Genomic DNA, 22659 nt, shown 5'->3' with positions numbered 1-22659 from the left:
TAAACTACGCATTTAAAAAAGGATGTATACTAAAATGTTAGCAGTGGTTACCACTAGTTGGTATGATTTTTACTTTCTTCTTTTTTCCTTCAGCTGTATCTTCCAAAGTGTCTACAAAGATTAACTGCTTTCAAAATGTAACAAATTTTAAACTTTTATGACAAAGCATAAATTACTATATTATTCAATTAGGTTAAGAGCTGTGATCACAAGTTCTGTTCAATCACAAGTTTAGCTGTAACTTAAAGGCAGTAAATTTCTATCTTAATAGCCAGTTGTAAGACATTTGGTATCTGCAACATTGCTCAACCTTCCCAAGGACTCCTAGCCTACTTCAGAATTTTTTGAGAAACAATATCCAAGCGTATGGCCATTTTCCTGCAATAAAAAGCTTCCTGACTCTAAACAAAAATTCCACATATAGCCTGTTCATACTGTGAAGTTGATTTTAAAATTAAAGGGCTGATGAAAATAAAACAGCAATTTCTGATGATTAATAACTGTTTTCATCAAAAAAAATAAATAAATAAACTAAGAACGGGGTGATTTTCGTATCAAAATTTCTCTCCAACTTATCTATCATTCAAAATTCAATCCTCCCCCCCACCATTCAGATAAAAGCAAACAATCCAACTTTTAATATCTCATAAACCCATTCATTCAAATATGAAAAGAGCAGCTAGTTGAGTGTGCCAATTTCACCCCCTTTACAGTTTCTTTGTAGAAGACTTTAAAGTTTCTAAAAGTGCCTTCATAGATTATTATCTATTTAATAACCCCAAAAAAAGACCTACAAGCTTGCTAGGGCAGATATTAACCATCAGGAAGGAAAAAATGTTATTCCATTCTGAAGGCCAAAGGAAGTTTACGGTACTCAAAATTAAGTGTTTAGTTAAAATAAGTATGTTCTTATCACTACCCATGACTCTTCTATAAATAATTATTACATGAAGGGGAAAAAAAGCTTTTTATGGGACTCATGATTAGTGTGGTTTCAAGTCAATCACGTTTTTAGGCATTCTTGTACATAACAGACATAAATTAGACTCTGCACCTTTACTGTTTGAAAAGCCAATGTACTCTACTCTACTGCCGTGACTTTAAGAAATTAATTCATACTGAGCCCTGTAACTGAAATAAACAATTTCAGAAGAGCATTTTGCCACATGGTTAAATGATTCTCTAAAATGCAAGTTTATTAAAAGATAGCTGAGAAACATGAATGCTTATTTTTATCTTGTAAAAACTGAACAAAGACCTTTCAAGTCACCTATTTTAAAAATTTAATGTTTAGTTCTAAGTCTCATCCTAAATAACCACACATTATAGGAATAAGTACCATCAAACAGAATGTTTGCCATTGGATTAAGCACTTTAATCACAGTTAATACAATAACCCTAACCATGAACACATTATCAGCATTTTACAGATAAAGTAAAAAATGTACCCACCACCCTTGCCCACATTAAACCTTTGTCCACATTATAGGGGGAAAAAATTAGAAGAGACTATCCGATTGCAAATATACACATATATAATAAAACAAGTAGTCAAACTGGCACATTTTTACATATATATTACTGTCTTACACACAACTTTACAATTTACAAAACACTTGTACCCTATCACCTCATTTGTTTCCCACAACAGCCCTTATGGTATAATTATCACTACTGTTATGTGAGGGGTTTCAAGCTCAAAGAGTTTAAACGAAGTCACTCAGCTTTTGATTACTTATTCTTTTTCCACTACACTATCTTTTAAATTTATTTAGTTACGTATTTATTGGCTGCATTCGGTCTTCATTGCTACGTGCAGGCTTTTCCTAGTTGCAGCGAGCGGGGGCTACCTCTTCATTGTGGTGCGCAGGCTTCTCATTGCAGCGGCTTCTCCTGTTGTGGAGCACAGGCTCTAGGGCATGCCGGCTTCAGTAGCTGTGGCATGCAGGCTCAATAGTTGTGGCTTGCGGGCTCTAGAGCACAAGCTCAGCAGTTGTGGTGCACAGGCTTAGCTGCTCCAGGGCATGTGGGATCTTCTTAGACCAGGGATCGAACCTGTGTCCCCTGTATAAGTGGATTCTTAACCACTGCACCACCAAGGAAGTCCCTCCATTACACTATCTTGATTTTCTAGGATTAAAGAAACATTGCCCCCACAATCAGAGTATCATACAATAAAAAGGTAAAATGTGCTAGAGAGCCTAGATAAATATCTTTCATCAGTTACACATTTCACAAAATTATTAGTTACTGGTTATTTTGATGCCAATCATAGAAACACAAGTTGTACAAATAATTCTATTAAACTGGTACCTTGGCAAGGGAATCCCCCAGATTTTACTTGTGTTGGCCAGAAGACTAACCCCAAAGTCTACTTTATTAATCTTTCTACTTCTTTCTACAATATCCACCTTTTTCCTTCCTATTTTAAAATTTCCCACTCCACTTAGTGACTTGCCCTGTCTTTACTTTTTAACTGCCACATCTTAATATGATTTCAGACTTCATTCAAAGTTATACTCAGTCATCTCTAACGATATGTAATAATTTGCAATGAAGAAAGGCCTCTACCCTCCTGGTGAAGAGCAGTAAGAGTACCTCTGAGTAGTTTCCATGACTGTAGACCAGTCACAATCACTCCCTTCAATGGGAATAACATAATTCCCTCACAGGAAGGTTTTAAGAATAAAATCAAAGCGAGATGTTTAAAGTGCTTTATAAAGTATCAAGTATTATCCCACTGACATTTTCAGGCTGGTCTTTTTTTTCTGGATATCCACTTTTAAAGCTATGGAGAAAGTTTTCAACAGTTCTTCTGCATTACTAGTGCTAAAGAAGAGTAAAGGATAGGAAGGAATTTACACGAGTTATGAATTGATTGGGGGATCAAGTTTAGTTATTCTATATTCACATCTATCTTCCTTAAGTTAAATAATGCCCGAGAGTAAACAATACAACCCCAAAATAGCTAAACAATCAAAATACCATTACACTTTAAGAAAGGGAAAAAAAAAAAACAAAGCTGTTTCCCTGCACCCACTCTGGGGAAAAAAGTCCTTCTGTAAAGCTATAAATCACTATTACAAAAAAGTTTAACTTCTATTCCCATCCCTTACATTTCTGGCTCTTTAACAGCCTGCCAAACAGCTTTGCTTACAACTCTCTGTGTCAACAAGGTCTTCCAGTTGAGCATAAACAACTTTTTGAAATGCATCTTACTACTAGGTCTCACAATTTTCAATATGTCTTCAACTCCAGCATCAAACTAGGTGACAGTCCTCCAGGTATACTGTCAGCAGCTGCTTAACAGTAGATGAATGGGAAAAGGCACAATTTTGGAAAGATCTAACAATTTCAAGAAACTTTCACTTGTGAAAAAAATATTCAAAAACTTTATCCTAAAGTTAAAACACAGAGACAAACTGAAAATGAATCATAAAATATATGCATTAGACTTAAGGCCAGAATCTCATTTTAACTCATGGTTTATTTGCCCTGTAATAAGTACCTCTTTACTGTAAGGCAGCTCTTTCTTCCCCAAATAATTTCAAGACACTTTACTAAATAGATTTAATCATTACCACAGATTCTTATCATCCTACAAAGTCATTAAAATAGAAGAGTTCAAAAGTGCTTTATAAAGGTCTTACAATACAATCCTAAAAAGAGTAAGCACTTCTCTTTAAGAGACACAAAGCACCTTCCTAAGACTAAACTACTAGAGTGGCACCTGACTCAACCTCAACTCAGCTCTTCAACTTTATTTATCCAGAAAGCAGAGGGAGACAAAGAGTTTCTCAGATGAGTCCCTACTCATTCACAGCCTGTTTGGTCTTACTTTAAATACAAATCTCAACAAGTTTACTTGGTTTTTAATGTAGTAATGGGTGACTCAGAGCAAATTAGAAGGGAAAGGGACTATTTTAGGCAGTCTTTTGATAGGAATGGCTGTCAAGTGAAGAACTACACACACACACACACACACACACACAGACAAAAACCTGTGAGTAGCAGACAGCATTTAATAAACTATGACCCTTATTTTATCAAGTCTTAAGAACAGCATCTCTTCTCCATGTGCCACAGCCTAAAAACGATGTTCATAACCGTGAGTCATAAAGCAATGTTTCTCCTAATAAGGCAAACATATAAAACGCTCTGAAACTACATCTAAAACGGTATAAATAAATACGCATCCCCCCCCCACCCCCATGCCAGGGTCCAAAAGAGCTAAATTAACCAATCCATCAGCATTCCAGAACAACTAATTACTTGAAAATTCCAACCAGAATAGATCTAAGGCATACCTTTCTTCTCTGGCAGCATTTTCCCTAAGTAAACAGTTCTGTCAAGTGCTTTGGTTGGCAAGAAATAATAAAATCAGCTTTATTTCCTGTTCTTTTGCTCTTAGCAAAACTTAGAGTTTGTCATCACCTCTAACATACGTTCAACACGTCCAGGGCCTACCATGAATGATGAAGCATATCTCACATAAACTTTTCCATTAAAGTGAGTCTCTTATCAAAATGTTTCACATTTTATCTCACAACACCTTTATCAGATTGTGCAGAGAAATTGGAAAAACACAGTTCATACTTAGTATAGTTAATAAACTCTTCTCTATGCCATGGCCAAACTGACCTAGCCGTAAGCTTATACTATTTATAAGCCTTGGAAAAACTTTATGGCTTTAAGCACCATCAAAATTCTCAATCAGGATTTCAGGCGTTCAATTCACACCACAGTGAAAGGTCAAATGCTAAACTCCTAAAAATAGGGTGGTATGGAGTGAGAGGGATACACCACACTCTGCTGCCAAGGCAAATGCGTCTTCCAGGGGGCAGGGGCGCTCCCCGCACTCGTACAGTAGGAGCTCACATTCAGCAAAACCCGGGAGCGAAGGATCAGGTGACTTCACACCACCGACACTCTCAGTCCGATCGGGCCTTACTCTGGTCTCAGTATTAGTAAACAGCTCATAACCCCAGTCTGGACAATTAAACCTGAACTCGCATCCTACCCACGAGCTACCCGCATGAATGGGCTCGGGAGCCGAGGGGCCCCAGCATCCGAGTCCCCGGACACTGCCCTGGCCTGCGGACTGCGGTTCCCTCCTGGAGAGGTGTCTGGAGCGCCTTCCGACCTGGCAGCGAGGTGTCTGCGCCCCCCGCGCGCTGCGCGTCCTCCTCCTCCGCGGGGCCCATCGAGACCTGGTTAACCCTTCCTCCCCTTCCGCGCGAAGGACAGAGGGCAGCGAGTGCCGGCCGGATGACGGCCCGCCCGCAGCTCCCCAGGACCCAGCCGCGCCGCCGCCGACCTCCCCGCGCCCCGGGTCTGCGGCCCCTGCTCAAGGCCGCCCCCTCAGGTCGGGGCGGACGCCGCGACAGCCACGCGGCGGGCGGGAGGGCAGGGGGCCGGGCCGGGCCGGGCGCAGACGCGCGCGCCACCCGTGCACCCGACAGCTGCGGGAGCCGCGGCCGGAGAGCCTCCCTTTCAGGCCGCGCGCCGCGGGAGCTCGGGGCGCGGCGGGGGCTAGGCCCGGCGGACAGACGCGGCGGCGGGAGGAGAGCCGAGCCAGCCGCGGACGACGACCCCGCCGCCTGCGGCCGGTGCCCGCGAGCCCGAGCGGCGCGCGCCCTCTCCCCACCTGGGCCCCGCGGCCTCCACCTCGCCGGCCCGTACCTAGGAGGGTCGTGGACGACACGTGGTTAACCCCGGTGTCTGGGTCGCTGGTCCGCCGCCGGCGCCGCAACCCTTGGTGCGGCTGCTGCCTCCGCGCTACCTCGTCCCCCTCCGCCATCTTGTACCGATTTAAAATTAACTCCCCACTGACGTCAAACGCCGCCGCCGCTTTATCAACCTCCCGGGAGCCGGCAGGGCGCGGGCGGGTCCTAGCGCCGCCCGCGGCAGCGCCTCCTTGTCTCCCCACGCCCTCCCCCGTCCCGCCTCTCGGCGCCCTCGCCCCGCCTCCGCTCTGCCGGCCTTCCTCCCCGCAGCTCGGTTTTCCCAGGCTTCCACTGTGGGGGGAAATTGGGCGGCGCCCCCATCGCCACCGTCTCACACTCCCACCGCCCTGAGCTCAGGACCACACCCCCTTAGCGCCGAGCAGCACTGTGTAAACGCAGAAGGGCCCTCCAGAGAACCAGGTCCCTCCTTCCCAATTCAGTAACCCAGTTCTCATTACAGCGCTTCTTAATTGTTGACTTCGGGCACTGCACGTGAGGTTGCTTTCACACGCCTTTCCTGCTCTCCTTTTTATCCCCCACCTCCTCCTCCACTGCTGTTCTCCCCCTCCCTCCTTCGCTCCCCCACCCCCCGCTCCCCACTCCCAAGCTACTGCTAGGGCCCTGCATTTCCTTCTGATCTTTCTTCACACAAGTCTCTGATACTGTTTCCCATCTAGAGACCATCCTACGCTTTGTTTGCCATCGCTTCCTTCTACTCATGAGACCCTCTTCCTCTCATCTTAACTGTGCATACCCTTGCCCTTGTACTCCTAGCCCGCTACAGGGGAAACCGGAGAGCACCCTTACCAGAAAATGAATTGTAGCAGGTCCTTTCCTAACTGTGATGACCCTCCTTGGGGGAATCCAGTGACATACTATAGAAAGTTCAGATTCTTTTTGAAAATAAATATCTGCCTGTGGAGGCTTCTGTGAAACATGGTCCCTATTCTTTTGGATTTTTACCATTATCACCAGCTGCATTAGAAATTCCTTCTCCTGGGGCTTCCCTGGTGGCGCAGTGGTTAAGAATCTTCCTGCCAATGCAGGAGACACGGGTTGGAGCCCTGGTCGGGGAAGATCCCACATGCCGCCAAGCAACTAAGCCTGTGCCTGGTAACTACTAAGCCTGTGCTCTAGAGCCCCTGTGCCACAACTACTGAGCCCACCTGCCACAACTACTGAAGCCCATGCACCGAGAGCCCATGCTCTGCAGCAAGAGAAGCCACCACAATGAGAACCTGAGCACCACAAGGAAGGGTAGCCCCCACTCGCCGCAACTAGAGAAAGCCCGTGCGCAGCAACGAAGACCCAACGCAGCCAATGAATAACAATAAAAATAAATAAATTTATTTTTAAAAAAAGAAAAGAAATTCCTTCTCCCTGGTAAAGGCATGTGTCCAGGTGTCCAAATCGCTGTCTCGTGCAGGTCTTCTCATAGCCTTTATCTGGCATGACCTCTAGAAAAGCTCTGATGTCATCAGAGCTTGCAGGGCGCCATTCTAGAGGGGTTTTTGTTAGGCTTTTTATTTATCTGTTTATTTATCTGTTTTCTGTATTAATGGAAAGGGATTTGGAGCTCCTCCTGGACTTCCTAACTCCCTGCATGCTGGTTTGATGCCTCTGGGGCAACCTAAGCCCCAAGCCGTAAGCCTTCCTAGATGATGGACTTCCTTTCATAATCTCCCTATGAGGCAGCTATTTAATATTGCCCACAGTCTGTTCTATGCAGGGTATCATCTAAGGTGTGAGAGAAGATGCAAAGATAAGTATTTTTGCCATCAAAGAATAAACTTCCAGTTACAATTAGCAGTTAACTTAGCACTGAGCACACTCCACCAGGGACCCCCGGGAGGTTAAGGCTGCTCAACTAGTAAAGTGACCTCCTAACCAGTATCCTTTCCACTATTAGTTTATCTCAGAGGCTACTATAGTGCCCTGGACAGGTCCAAGTCTCCTGACTCCAAGGAGTGTAAAAAGCCAAACACAAATACAGTCAAGAGATTGAGCGTTGTCCCAGGGTCACCTCAAATCCATATGTTTAAAAGGCCTTCCTCCATTTTCCCCTGTCAGCCATCCCCCTTCAATTTCTTATCACAGTGAAACCTCAGCGTTACTGCAGACTTCTCCCTCCCTCTGCACCCAGCAAGTCCGAGTGAAGTCAATTCTCCCTCCAGCTCACCTCCTCTCCATCCCCTCAGCCTCTCTCTTGATTCAGAACCCATCATCTCCCATTAGACTTATTATAACAACCTCCCTGCTGTTCCCCCTTCTCCTGTGGGTCCTCCACACAGACTGGCTTTGCATTTTCTTAGATGCAAATCTATTCATTTCATATGATTTCTCTGCTCAGGATAAAGTTCTCAAACTCTTCAAAATAGTTGGCAAGGCCTTTTGTGATTTGGGCCCTACCTATGCATCAAGCCTCAGTTTTCACCACTCTGTCATTTATTCCTTCATTCTTTAACAAATGAATTTTGACACTGTCCTGTGTGTACTGAACAGACAAGGATGAACAAGACATAAAATTGGTTTCCTTGGTTTTTGTTTCTTTCCCCACCCACACAGGCCACCCCCCACCCCCAACACAAAAAAGTGAGCATCCAAGAGCTCAAAGATCTGTCTTGTTCAGGCTACATCTCCAGCACCTACACCAGTGCCTAGTACATAACAGGGCCTCAAAAAACAGTTGTGGAATGAGTGAATGAATGAATGAATGAATGAATTGGTTACAATTCTGATTCTACCACTGATTCACCTAATGTTTCTAAACTTTCAGGTCCTCATTTTTTATAACTAACTATATAACAAGATTCTTATGGGGTCAAATCAATGTATTGAGAGCATTTTCTTGACTCTAAAATAGCCAACATTTATGGAATGTTTACTGCTCAAAGTACTTTACATATGTTGTCATTTAATCCTAACAATAATCCTAAGAGGTAAATGCTAATGCTATTCTCATCTTATAGATGGAGAAATTGAGGCAACAAGAGGTTAAAAACTTGCCTAAGTGGCAGAACTGGCATTTGAAGGTGGGCAATCTGGGTCCAGAACTTATGCTCATATCCACCGTAACAGAGTTCAGCATATAGACTGTGAATTCCTGGACGGCAGAAACCAGAGCTTATCCACAGCCAGGTACTTTGGGATTCTGCTTTCAGTTAGTGTAAACTGTATTAAAAGCTATTTCTGCCAAATAAACAACTTTAAATTTTTAAAATCCTATTAATAAATCGACAAAGACATCCACAGACAATTCACCAAAAAGAATTATCAAAGTGGACCTTAAACATATGAAAAAAGCTCAGTTTTACTCATAATAAGAGAAATGCAAATTAAAACAACACTGAGACACCACTTCTCACCCATCAGGTTGGCAAAAATTCAAAAGCTTAGGATTACACTCTGCTGGCAAGGATGTGGAAGAACACAGGCACTCTCCTACACTGCATTCTCACTGGGAATGCAAAATGGTGTAACCCCTATGGAGAGGAACTTGGCAATACCCAACAAATTACATTCGCTTTTACACTTTGACATGCCAATCTCACTTCTGGGCATTAACCCTGAAGATACAACTCCAATAATCAAAAAAAAAAAAAAATTTTTTTTTTTTTTGCACAAGGTTATTCACTGCCGCGTTATTTGCAGTTGCAAAATATTGGAAACTATCTGAATATCCAAGCATAGGTGATTGGTTAAGTAAACTATGAAAATTACTCATGATGAGCACTTTTTAACTGTAAAGAAGGAAGAGGAAGATCTCTGTGAACTGATATAGAGTGATTTCCAAGAGGCATTCTTAAGTGAAAAAGCCAAACTGCAAAAGAGCCTATGTAGAACCTACCCTTTGTGTGAGAGGAAGAAATGAGAAAACATACATATATCTACTTACCTATCCAAAAGGAAACTCAGAGAGGTTAAACAATAAAGTTAGTTGCCTCCAAGAAGTTGGGAGTGTGAGGACTAAGGTAGAAGTAATACAGAATACAGTGTACCTTTTTATCTAGTGTTGACTTTTGGAAACATGTTGTACATGATCAAAAATATAAAATTAAAGCAACAAGAAAGGGAAGAGGGTACTAAAACTGAAAGCAAACCAAATCAGTGATAACAGTATTTAAATGAATAGCATAACCAAACTGAAGAGGGAAGAAAAGAAAGCCAACTAATCCAAGTAATTTACAAACATAGTATTGAACTACAAATATTTCTTCGTCCTGGTCAGGGTGAAGGGAGAATAGCAAACAGGTCCTGAAGTCTTTTTAGTAGCCTTGTTTTTGTAGAGGTATGGGCAAAGCAATTCTGAACCTGTTTTCAATGTTTTATAGAAGTAAACAAATGAGTAAGTGTGTTTTACTGTTGAGAGCCAGGGTTCTCAATAGGAAAGAAGGGACACACAAATAACAGAAGAAGAAGGCAAGATAAACCATATGGGATGAATTAAATTGGAAGGATGGATATGGACCAAAGGTTTCTAAAATGTATGTATGAATATTTGTGTATGCAAGTACAAACATTCATGCATATGTGTTGCATATGTACAGATGTGTATATACATGCATGTATTTCCTAGCTCTGTCCAAAGAAAAGTCCTAAGCAAAGACACCCAGGTAGCAATGATCATACCTAGTGCCCGCTCTGGATCTCTAATACTACTCTCTACTAAAAAGAAGTGGAGAACTCCTCTGATGGCACAGTGGTTGGGAATCCTCCTGCCAGTGCAGGGGACATGGGTTCGAGCCCTGGTCCGGGAGGATTCCACATGCCGTGGAGCAACTAAGCCCACGCGCCACAACTACTGAAGCTTGCGCACCTAGAAACCGTGCTCTGCAACAAGAGAAGCCCATGCACCGCAACAAAGAGTAGCCCCCGTTCGCCGCAACGAGAGAAAGCCCACGCACAGCAATGAAGACACAACACAGCCAAAAATAAATAATTTTTTTAAAAAAATAAAAATAAAAATAAATTTTTTTAATAAAATAAAAAATAAAAAGAAGTGGCGTTGTTGGAGAAACAGCTGGTTCCAGAGCTGGGGTAGGGTGGGTACCAGGTGAGCCATGAACATCATCTTTGTGGCAGAAATTAAGGAGGTAGTCAAAAATATGATGGAGCATATCTCAGGGAGACTTTCTTTCTGAGTCTTCTAGAGAAGGAAAGCACAGGGTACTGGGTATGAGAGCTGACTGGAACCGACACTAGGATCTTTTTAACCTTCATGGAAATGGTCTAAGATAGAAGGAATTTTCTTCCCTGTAAGAGGTAGAGATTTGGGTATCCATTAGTGGAAACTATTACCTTGATTTAGAGACATCAGATGGATAGGGCAGGGTTAGAGTAGGGGAACAGGTAAACAAATGTAAAACAGTGACCACAATGGAAAAGATGATGGATAGTGCTGTGGCTAAAATGAAAAATGTTGTGTTTGGGGCAAACTGCATCTTTGCAGACCTTATCCTTTCAGTGATGTGTTTGCTAGAAATACAGTTTAAGATACACATCCTGTTTGCACACTGTTGCTCCTTTGTGTGAAGATATGTGCTTTTTTGTCCAAGAATGGCTAACAGAAGATGGATGAGCCATTTCCCTGAGGCTACGTGAGACTAGATCTGGGCACAGGCAGAAGTGCTTCAGGGGCCAGTTGACAAAAAGAAGAACAAGGCTGGGAAATTGGTCCGGCAGCACTGGGAGCACTAGTGGGCTGGACCCAATCACTGGCATCTCTTGGTGGTCTCTGCAGGCTCCTCTCATTGACCTCGGGGGCAGGGGCCACCGACTGATCCTAGAAGTTGTACAGGGACTGTGGCTAACAAATCGACGTGCCACATCAGCTTTGGCGTTCTTTGGGATTAACATTTCGAGGCAGGGGCCAAAGAGGAAATTTTTTGCAGGGAAGGAGGGAAATCAAAGTTCTTGCTGGAGTAGCTGTGAACAAGAATAGGGACTCAGAGCTATTGATTGGCACGGAAATTTTATTTCTATTCAAAGCTGATAAGCCAGGGTCACTGAATTATATCTTATAAAGGAGATCAAATCAAGAACATCAAGGGTTCCTTGAGGCTAATACTGGTAGGAGCCCAGCCATGGGTGCATGCTCTCTGACACAGCCGTGCTGGTCTCATGTTGAGAACTGTGGACATCTTGAAAGGCAGTTGCTCCATATGGAAAACTGTGAGCAGATGGGTTTCCACCCAGCTTGCTGCTTAATATTAGGTGTCCATTGTTCTCTGGAGCAAGGGACAGCTGTGCCTCATGAATGTGAGCGGGAAACAATGAGCATTCCAATCTAGAGTCATCCTCGTCCACTGAGCTGGATACGTGAGCATCAGTGTCACTTACTGAAAAGGAAGTCAAGTCTGGAGTTCAAACCCCAGCTATGCCACTTGGTTTTATGACCTTGAGAAAGTTAATTAACCCCTTTGATTTTCAGTTTCCTCTGCTGTAAAGTGAAGGTCTCTTCCTGGCATTTTTTCATGGTGATCACAGATAATGCAGATAAAGTGTTAGCCCCGTGCCTGGCACATGGCAGTAAATGATAGCCATCATGATTATCACTCCTGCCACGCCCGAGAAGAAGCTGAAGAGCGGAGCATAATTAAAAAGGATAATCCCGGGGCTTCCCTGGTGGCGCAGCGGTTAAGCATCCGCCTGCCAATCCAGGGGACAGGGGTTCGAGCCCTGGTCCAGGAAGATCCCACATGCCACGGAGCAACTAAGCCCGTGCGCCACGACTACTGAGCCTGTGCTTCAGAGCCCGTAAGCCACAACTACTGAGCCCACGTGCCACAACGACTGAAGCCCACACACCTAGAGCCCGTGCTCCCCAACAAGAAAAGCCTGCACACCACAACGAAGAGCTGCCCCCGCTCATCACAACTAGAGAAAGCCTGTGCACAGCAACGAAGACCCAAAGCAGCCAAAAATAAATAAATAATTTTTTAAAAAAAAATGATAATACCTATTCATAATTTCATTTAATCCATAAAACCCCTCTATGAGGAAAGGATTATTGGCACCATCAGCCTTTTACAGAAGAAGAAACTGGGACTTTGAAAGGTGGCATAATTTGTTCAAGGCCACATGGTTAGTAAATTGAAGAGCTGAGCTCTAAATGCAGCTCTGTCTGCCTCCAGGGCCTATCTCCAGATAACACACTGGTCTTGGGGGTAGACGCTGGAAACGCTATAATCATAAGAACCATTTACGCTGATCAGTAAGTAGCTAGAAACGGCTTCTGGATGTCCAGAAACTCTTTCAGGTATTCCATTTCCAGCATTCCAGCTGGAATGGAGGTAAACATCACTCAAAATCCAGCACAAGGGCATCCACGAGCACCATGACAAGCACGCTCCTTGACGCAATGGAAACATTTCTTGCATGATCGCCTTCTATGGAATTTACAGGTATCTTGTGGTCACTAAAATAGTTGAGCAGTGGAAGTAACAAAAATCCAAATTCCTGAACTGGACTTGCTTGAGTACATTTTGCAAAGTAGATAGTGACTGGTTTTTCAATTAAGATCAGCATACAAAAAAACACTGGCGAGAACTCCGTAGGAACTATACTATATTCAATAACACCTTCTCGAAAATAACGATGAGGCAGTGAATGTAGCCACCAGGACACAGAAAATGTTCTGGTAGCTTGATGCGGACACTGCCATGTGCTTTCAGTTCCTCGGAGAACAGGGTGGTGAATGATAACCACCCCAGACAGACCATCAAGACACACCTAACAGCCTCCCCCCTCACTGCCCTCCTCAGGAATACCTTTGAAGTCAGTGGGAAATCCATGCTTCACAGAAGGAACTATATATCTTAGCCTCTTTTAAGACAATATCCACATTGGCCTTATTACAATCAACATATTTTATTTGTAACGGGAGAGTAGCCAAATCTTTCTTTCTATCTCACACCCAAGCTTAATTCCAAACTCCCCAAAATTGCCTGGCTAGTTGGCAGGCAAAACACTCCACCTTGACGATGCCCTTAAAATTAACTGTCCCTGTTGTAACCTACTTAATCCCTGGATTCACTGCCACCAGCGTAGTTTCGTCATTATATTTTGATTGTTAAAGCTGCACCTGACCTCAAACACTTCCCCTCAGCCCAATGCCATTTCTCCCCACCCCCAATACTCTTGAGGTCTGTCTTCAGGTATAAACACTCAGAAAGTGAGTTCCTTCTTTCTTTTCCCATAACAATTCTTGGCTCAAGCTGAGGTATCTGCAGGTAATGCCACTGCCACCTGATCTGACTGGCAAATATTTATCTTTCAAGCTTGTCCTGATCACCATCCAAGAAGGTGAGCTATCGTAAGACATATGAAATGATTGTTATTTTAACCTTCAGTTTTAGGGTAATTTGTTACACAGCAATAGGTAACCAGACCACACACACATACTGTACCACCGATATGCAACCATGTAAAAGTAAAAACTAATATCAACACATAGCAATAATAAACACTGAATTCAGGATAATGGTTATCACTCTGGTATAGTTACTTGTTTGCTTTTGCTGTCTAGAGCAGTGGTCCTTAATTTGTTGTTGTTGCTGTTTTGTTCTATTTGACAGTGATACAGATGATAAATGGTATTCGCTTACAGGTCATGTACCCAGAGGCATGCACGAATATCCACTGGTGGCCGCTATCAATTAGACTACTGGCTGTGCAGCTCCCATCAGGAGCAGATCCAGGATCTGTGAGGTCTAAAGCATCCACAAATTCAGGGAATTTCTTTGAGAAAACAAATTATAAATCAAAATTAGATTTGAAAGTAAATATTTATTTAGAATAAGACAAGACATCCTAAGAAATCACAAATTTTATAAAGTTAACATTCCACAAATGTACAGAAAAGTTATATTTTTATTGATTACTCTTATGGCATACATCTCATACTTTTTTTTCTGATTTTTTTGGCTGCACAGTCTTTGATTGGCTCTTCATATTATATGAATTGGGATATCATTTTCTGAAGAGAAAATAAAAAGACAATTTAGTTTTTCCTCCAGCATAGTTAATAAAATTTTCATTTATTGACAGCCTAGAAAAGGCTCTTTCAGTTTCATAACATTTTATTGTTGGTATGTAAATTTTTAAGATTATTGTCAAATTTGGGAAAATCTCTATCAGGTCCCTTTCATGTAGGAACTTCAGATTTCAGGGCATATCAAGTTTTCTTTTCAGTGACTAATCTCACATACTCTTTGAACTGAAAATGCATGAGGGATTTATAATTGTGTGTGCTGCACTTCACAGTAGAGTCTTAACAGAAAGGAAATTCCATTTTTCATCATCATTGATGAGTACAAATCCTCTTTTCACAATTTTACTCACCTAGTGGCTGGAAGAATTTTCCAGAGGCTAGTTTCTGGCTCCATACTTTTCAAACATTATTTTCCCTCCACTCCCCACATACACACTATTGAGCTGGGCATGTGGGACACTTTTACTCCTGACTTTGCACATGTTCCTATCTCCTTTGAGTCTGAGAACAGGAATAGAGAGACAAAGGGTACGTGTGATCTAGTCTGCCCCATTAGGGCTTATCTCAGGAAGTCAATGTGAAACAGAAAGCAGAGTTTGTGCCCTCTCCCCCATTTATTACTTAGGGAGCAAACTGCTCCACTGAGCGGCCTTGCTCCTTCAAGAAATGGTCATAGAGACTTCTCTGGTGGCACAGTGGTTAAGAATCTACCTGTCAATGCAGGGGACATGGGTTCGATCCCTAATCTGGGAAGATCCCACAAGCCTCGGAGTAACTAAGCCCCTGTACCACAACTACTGAGCCTGTGTTCTAGAGCCCACGAGCCACAAATATTGAGCCCACGTGACACAACTACTGAAGCCTGTGCACCTAGAGCCCGTGCTACACAACAAGAGAAGCCACAGCAATGAGAAGCCCAGGCACCGCAACGAACAGCAGCACCCACTCCAAGCAACTAGAGAAAGCCTGTGCGCAGCAATGAAGACCCAATGCAGCAAGCAAGCAAGCAAGAAACAAAGGAAGAAAGAAAGAAATGATCATAGCAGTCTAAAGACAATGGTGTGGGACTTCCCTGGCGGTCCAGTGGTTAAGACTCCACATTTCCACTGCAGGGGGCTCAGGTTCGATCCCTGGTCAGGGAAGTAAGATCCTGTGTGCCACATTGCAAGGCCAGAAAAATAAATAAAAATAAAAACGATGGTTCATGGGGATTAAGTGGAAACAGGTCTTAGTTATTCCTTCTGAGCTCCCTTTGGCTGGGGCCTAGAGGTCACCACATATACCATGGAGGATCAGGAAGGTAGCTGAGTTGGGAACCAGATGTCATCATTGTGAGTATAGAGTGTTCAACCTAAGCTAGGAATCAGATGGAGGTTGTAGGCAAGAATCAGACAGGCATGCCACACCAAGGTGAACTGAACCAGCAAAAAAGAGCACTGGGTCCTGGACATGCCAAAAAACAAAGCACAGGCAGGTCAACTCCAGCTCCACAGATGGATGCAAGGTGCCCAAGGGCCAGACTAGCCAAGCCACCTCTCAACAGAGTCCAGCGAGGCCCCACACAAGAGCGCCGGGATCCAGATGTGTATCCAGGACCCTCCCTTTGCTGAGTGGTCAACCGAGTATGCTCTCCACTCTGTCTGCAACCCTGTTCCTTTAGCTAGTGCTCCAGGAGCGGGTAGAAACAATGGAATCTAACATACTAGAATTAGATTTTCAAGTCACAGGGGAAAATCCCTGGAATCCTCTACTAAGACTTATAACAGCACACAGAAAAAAATTTTTTTCTATTTCCTTAATTTTGTATCTGTATGAGATGATGGGAGTTCACTAAACTTATTGCGACAATCATTTCATGATGTTATGCTGTACATCTTGAACTTATACGGTGCTATATGTCAATTATATCTCAATAAAACCGGAAGAAAAAAATAAAATGCATTTCTTGTACACAGCAAAAAAAAAAAAAAGAAAAAGTAACATTTATCAGGTACTTATATGTGTCTGGTAATTCATATTATCATCATAATAAGATAGTATATTTTATTACATTACCTTTCTTTCAGTTAAGCTTCACAATAACTCCAAAGCAGAGGTACTATTACTATTTCCATTTCACACCAAGAAACCTGAAGCCAAGAGAAATTAACTAACTCACCCAATGCCACCCAGCTTATAAAATAGTGGAGCTAGGCTTTGAACCCACTGGTAGACCTCGGAAGTTCACACTTGACACTGCTAAATTCTGTTTTTCTGTAGCAGCTTGAGGAACTCCAGGTGTGTGGTACCAATAGCTCCTTGGAGTTGGCCTGACTATCCCCCACTACAAATCCCTTCCTTGTCACCACATGACATCAGTGGCAGATCTCAGAATATAAGATTACTGCTCCAGTGTATCAGGTGTAGTCTGCTTCTAAATCCAGAGCCCAGACTGTTTCAGGGGAAGGTCACCTGTTGCTGGAGAAGAATACACATCAGCTCTCACCACCCTGTGGATACCATGCTGGCTGAGGCCAGCCACGGCCTCCATCATGTACCCATTCTCTGCTCCATTCCAGAAGCCAACGGTGCATTTTAAAGGCATGCTCACTCCCAGCACAACCATGTTTTAATCCATGGAAATTCACCCTTAGAAATAACCACATTGGCTAAGGATAACCCGGAAACTGGAGCAGCAAGGGCTCCAGATTGCAGTTCTGACTCTGTGATAAGAGCCCTTGAAAACATATTTAACCTTTACGGACTTTTATTTCCACCAAACTGAAGGTGGTGCAACATCCTACTATCATTTATAGGCTGGTTGATTTGTTTTTTCTTGAGCAAGTATTCGTGTTCAGGGTTCTTCTCTGCCCAGCCCTGCCACCTCCTCCAACACTCCCTCCCATCAGCATCTGCTTTCTTCAGAGCTCTTGAGGACAAAGCCATATCCTTGCTGGCAGTGCCCGTGGAGAGAGCTAGGATCTGTGCCAAGCCTGCAGACTGCTGATGCTCCCAGAGTCTCTGGTCCACTGGGTACCACAGTTGAAAGATTCCACACAGAGACAGCGAGAGCAGGCTCCAACCAGCCCTGCCATGCTTTGTTCTAAGCAGTTTTGCTTGTACCTTAAGTTTCCCAAAGTCTCTCCTGAATAGAGACTTTGCGGTTTTTTCCTCCCACATTTTGCTGCCTCAAAGTCTCCTGAAGCCATTTCCTCTGTTGCTGGTCTCATCCCTCTAACCAAGAGGACAGCGTCCAAGCTGCTGTCCTGTCTCCAGCAGCTTCTAAGAGGACAGGCAGGGAGCAGATGCTGTGCCTCTCCTCTACCTCCCGTCTCTCAGGCCCTACTCTCAACAAATCCTACCTATCCTCCCGTTGAGGGCACTGGATGTTGTACCAACCCAGCACAAGACGATGCACATCAATGATGACAATGGGTGCAAAGCTGAAAAGGATTTGAAGGAGAAATACTGTCCTCACTAACTATCTTTTGGCCCCAGCTCTGTACGGCAAAATTGTCCTGTAACAGATGTTAAAAATAAACATACTCAGGAATTTCAGCATGGATTAAATATTTTCCTCCTGTTCTTATTTTACTGATATAGAATCAAAAAAGGGTATGTCCATCTGGAAAACAGCATTTAAAATTTTTAGATCATGGACGTATTTAAATCTGAAGGTCATGATCAACAGCACCCTGGATCCCGTGATGGGACTCTCTCCTCACACACATTCATGTTTTCTTTTATTTCATCCTTCATTGATAGTGACTGATAGGATTTATCAAATTCAAGTCAATGAAGAAAAACTGGGAAGTTCATCATGACCGTAGGTAGGGTACTTGTTCTTTATAAGATAAGCAGGTTATTTCCCAAGATAAAAGTTGCAGTTGTAGAAAAGAATGCAAAACCTCTCAGTCTAATACTTTAACAACAAGGAAAAAGATTATAGAGTGCTTTTACTATCTTTCATGATGCTTATTTGAGGCCTGAGGAGCTGGTAGTCATTGGGGGTGGGGGGGTGGGGTGGAGGTTAAGTAGTATATGCAGAAGATTGATACATGGCTATTTCCCAAAATTGTCAGGAGAGCGCCAGGAAACCACTGAAATGCCAGGGGCACACACAGATGCTCTGGGGAGAGCGGAAAGGAAAGGGGAAAAGAAAGGAAAAGGGACATTATGGGATAAAGGAGCTAGTCGTGAGCAGTCAAGGATGGGAACGTGAGGCAAAGAGGAAGTTAGACTTATAAAGGTGAGAAAAAGCCTGTTGTGGGTCTAGAGCAAGGAAAGAGATCAGGCAACAAAAATTCAGGACCAAAAAAAAAAGAGAGAGAGTATAAGTGGGATATACTGGGGTCCCACATGAGTCTGGGTGACCTGCATCTGCTCAGTAAACGATGGTGTTCCCAAGCGCCACAAGCAAGCAAGTGAAGAAGAAGGAGAGCTTGGGCTTTAGTCTATGCTCTCCAACATCCACCAAAGCAATCTGGCCAGCTGTTCTCTCTTGGGTGGCAGGGGCAAGGAGAAGGATGCAGACAGCAAAGGTGGGAGGGAAATATAAAGGACAACGGGCAGCAAATATCTTAACAGAGAGAGACTTGGGAGGTGCTGCTGGGGAGACGTGGAGTGATGCGTGCAGGATCTACAGTGAGCTGGGATCTAGGAGACTGAGCCTCAGGGTGTCTTGCACTGGGCTTGCAAATGGTGACTGCAGCCAAAAGGCAACTTCCTAGGCTCATCGATCCTTTGAGAATTTAGATTATTTGCAGTTTAATGAGTGGGGGATTTAAATCTAGGATGAAAATTTCTCTTAGACGTTCTCTCAAGTCTCATAGCTCAGAATTGCTACCCATGCTGATTTCTAAACTGATCTCTGACAAGGAAAATGGACTGACTGATGAGTGGGCTGATATAATTAAGATCCACCCTGCTCTGGGCTGGGAGAAGCTTTCCCTGAAGCACATAAATTGCCAGATACCTGAACAAAGTCGGGATATTGTTAGCAAGGATGAAGGGAGGAGTGGTCAACAAAGAAGCAGCTCTGTCTGTCACAGACCAGAACATGGGGCATGACTTCCAAACACACACTGACCTACCAGCTCCTCTTCTTCTGCTCCAACAATCCACTTGCCACAAGGAAAATAAACTTATCCCCACACCCCCCAAACCTGGACATAACTGAAGCAATGAAGGCCCTTCTACAACAGTCTAGGAGCAGCCTGGAAGCCCTGACATTCAGTCAAGAAGTCGACCATTACCAGAAAAATTAATATAGTCATAGGCAGCTTATATTGAAACATGCCACCAACTGAGAAGCATAAGTTAACCACCGATGGTGATAAAGGACCTTCCAATTCTCAGTAAGTGCCAGTCATGTGCTGTTCCTATTCAGCCTTTGACCTGGCATGTTTATAGTGTCCTTGGCTTTCTACGAGGCCCTGTTGCATGGTGGAAAATCCTGTTTATCTTACTGTCACACATATCCTTATAATACAGATCTTCCTCCACTTACAATGGGATAAACCCATAAATCTATCTTTTAAAAAAAATATTTATCTATTCGGCTGCATTGGGTCTTAGTTGTGGCATGAGGAATCTTTCGTCGCAGCACAACAGCTTCTCTCTAGCTGTGGCGCGAGGGCTCCAGAGTGCACAGGCTTAGTTACCCCACAGCATGTGGGCCTTAGTTCCCTGACCAGGGATCGAACCCGTGTCCCCTGCATTGGCAGGCAGATCCTCAACCACTGGACCACCAGGGAAGTCCCAAACCCATCTTAAGTTGAAAGTATCATTAAATTGTAAAGGCATTTAATACACCTAACCTATGGAACAGCATCACTTAGCCTAGCCTACCTTAAAATGTGTTCAGAACCCTTATGTCAGCCTACAGTTGGGCAGAATCATCTAACACAAAGCCTATTTTATAAGAAAGTGTTGAATGTGCATATGATTTATTGAAGAGTGGAGGTGAAAAACAGAGTGGTTGTATGGGAACAGAACGGCTGTTACGTGTATCGGTTGTCTACCCTCATGATGGAGTGGCTGCCTGGGAGCTGCGGCTTACTACCGCTGCCCAGCATCACGAGAGGACCACACTGCACATCACTAGCCCATCAAAATTTAAAATTCGAAGTACAGTGTCTACTGAATGCGTATCACTTTCACACCATCATAAAGTGGAAAAATCAAGTCGAACCATTACAAGCTGGGACCGTCTATGTAGTCCTCTATGACTCGAAGTCACGTGAATGAGTTGGGTTTTTCCCACCAGAAAACCAATTTAACCTGGAGGCTGAGGCTTGGGAACTGAATGAGACCTGCAGATTTGCTTTGTTTGTTACACAGTTGGCCTGGGAAATTTTTTTATATTTTGAATTAATTACAAACATTGGAAAAATCAGCAGATTATACACGTTTTTCAAAAATCTGGATTTCTGGCTTTTCCTGAAAAATCGGAAGCTCTGGCCACCTGGGCCAGCCTACCTACATAGTTACCATTGTCTGATGCTGACTAGTATATCTCCCTTTGGAAGAGAAGTGGATTCTCCAGCTTGCTACAAACCCCATTTCACGTTCATGCTGCCTGCTTGATCCACCCCAAGCATTTGAACTTATGGCACCTGGGTACTCAACAAATATACCCAGGGAGTAACCTAATACACCTGAATTTAATAAACCCGAGAGTCATGGCCAGTTCAATCTGAGACTGAAAAGCAAATACATACATGAAGGGAGAAACAGCTATGTATGTGACACGTGATCTCCTAATGAGGCCCATCCCCAGAGGACAAACATTCTGAAACTCAAAGCCCTCCTCCCTTTCCCCACAAATCTTGGGAAGCTGCCCAGCCCCGATAGGAGAGAGTCAAACAGCTCATTGTTTTTGAGTCTAGTCTACAACAATCACCATGTTGTGGGAGGCCCCAGAGAACTAGATCTGATTACCTACTGATCATGATTTCAGATTGCAGAACAAGCCTGTCCCATTAGTGACTGTGTACAATTACAATCTGATATGCTTTGGGGATTTTACCACAATATTCTTTCCAGGGATTTCTCATTTCTTCCACCATCCTCGAGATACAAGCACACACACTCTCTACCTTGATACGCCTGACAGCAGGAGGCCCAGATGGCGTCTGGAAACTGGCTTAGTTTGATCAGCATTCTACATGTTTCCCAGGATCCGTATTTTCTTCCTTCTTTAATCCCCTCTTCATGACCACGCCCTTGAAAACCCATTTTCTCAATGAAAGACTCCAAAATGAAAGAAAGGGGGCGGAGGGTGGATATGGCCACCAATTGTTTTCAATAAGTGCCTCATCCCAAACTCAATCAGAACAGGTAAAACGTACTCATTTAGCATCTCAGGATCTCAGTCCAGAAACAGCCAATACTCAACACGAACAAAAACGGGCAATCGAGTACAGATCCTTTAGCTGATGAGATGACAGAAATAGCTCTTAAAAATTAGGACAGATTTTTAAAAATCAGCAAAAAAAGGAACTAAGTATCCTAGAGATCACTGTGGCCTTTGGAGACATTTCTATTAAACTGGATGCAGCCACAGGGAAATCAGGTTAGTGTAATAAGATCAGACGTTTTGAGTCCGAAGCGCCCCTTCAAGCACGGAAGGGCACGAACAGTGCTCTCCCCTGACAACCCCGGGTAAGACAGTCTTCTGTCTGTTCCACTTTCTAGCGGACTTACATACATGCCTCAGGAAAATCCTGTTGAAAATAGAGGGCCTCATTCTCCCTAAAAAGTTTCAGTGCTTGGAATGTAGGCTCTGGAGGAACATGAAGGAATCGGATATTTTCTAGAATTCATCTCTCCTGGTCCCCTTATTACCTTAGGAAGTACCTGAAAGTGGACTGAGTAGGCAGGGAACTATGAACAGAGATATTCCACAGACCGCGGTGGGTTTGCCTCCATCATTTGGTTCAGCTCAATTCAAGCAAAATT

The 22659-nt window shown here is 43.5% G+C and overlaps 1 protein-coding gene across 3 annotated transcripts in view; it reads right to left on the bottom strand.

Annotated features, from left to right (window-relative positions):
• The window catches only part of ATL2 (atlastin GTPase 2), a 58431-nt gene extending 52607 nt beyond the window's left edge, over nt 1-5824 (bottom strand). Inside the window, exon 1 of one of the 3 annotated variants that reach the window (XM_057740950.1) lies at nt 5683-5824. In XM_057740950.1, coding sequence (XP_057596933.1) covers nt 5683-5800 — 118 coding nt within the window. In that variant the 5' untranslated portion in view covers nt 5801-5824. Of the gene's footprint in view, nt 1-5143; nt 5551-5682 lie in introns of those variants that run through there. The other 2 variants (XM_057740952.1, XM_057740951.1) reach the window with 2 other exon arrangements.
• Between the last annotated feature and the right edge of the window lie 16835 nt (nt 5825-22659).

This window comes from Hippopotamus amphibius, chromosome 7 (assembly GCF_030028045.1).
Source record: "Hippopotamus amphibius kiboko isolate mHipAmp2 chromosome 7, mHipAmp2.hap2, whole genome shotgun sequence".
In the NCBI taxonomy this organism is placed as follows: domain Eukaryota; kingdom Metazoa; phylum Chordata; class Mammalia; order Artiodactyla; family Hippopotamidae; genus Hippopotamus; species Hippopotamus amphibius.
This window is presented reverse-complemented; position numbering and strand designations above follow the sequence as displayed.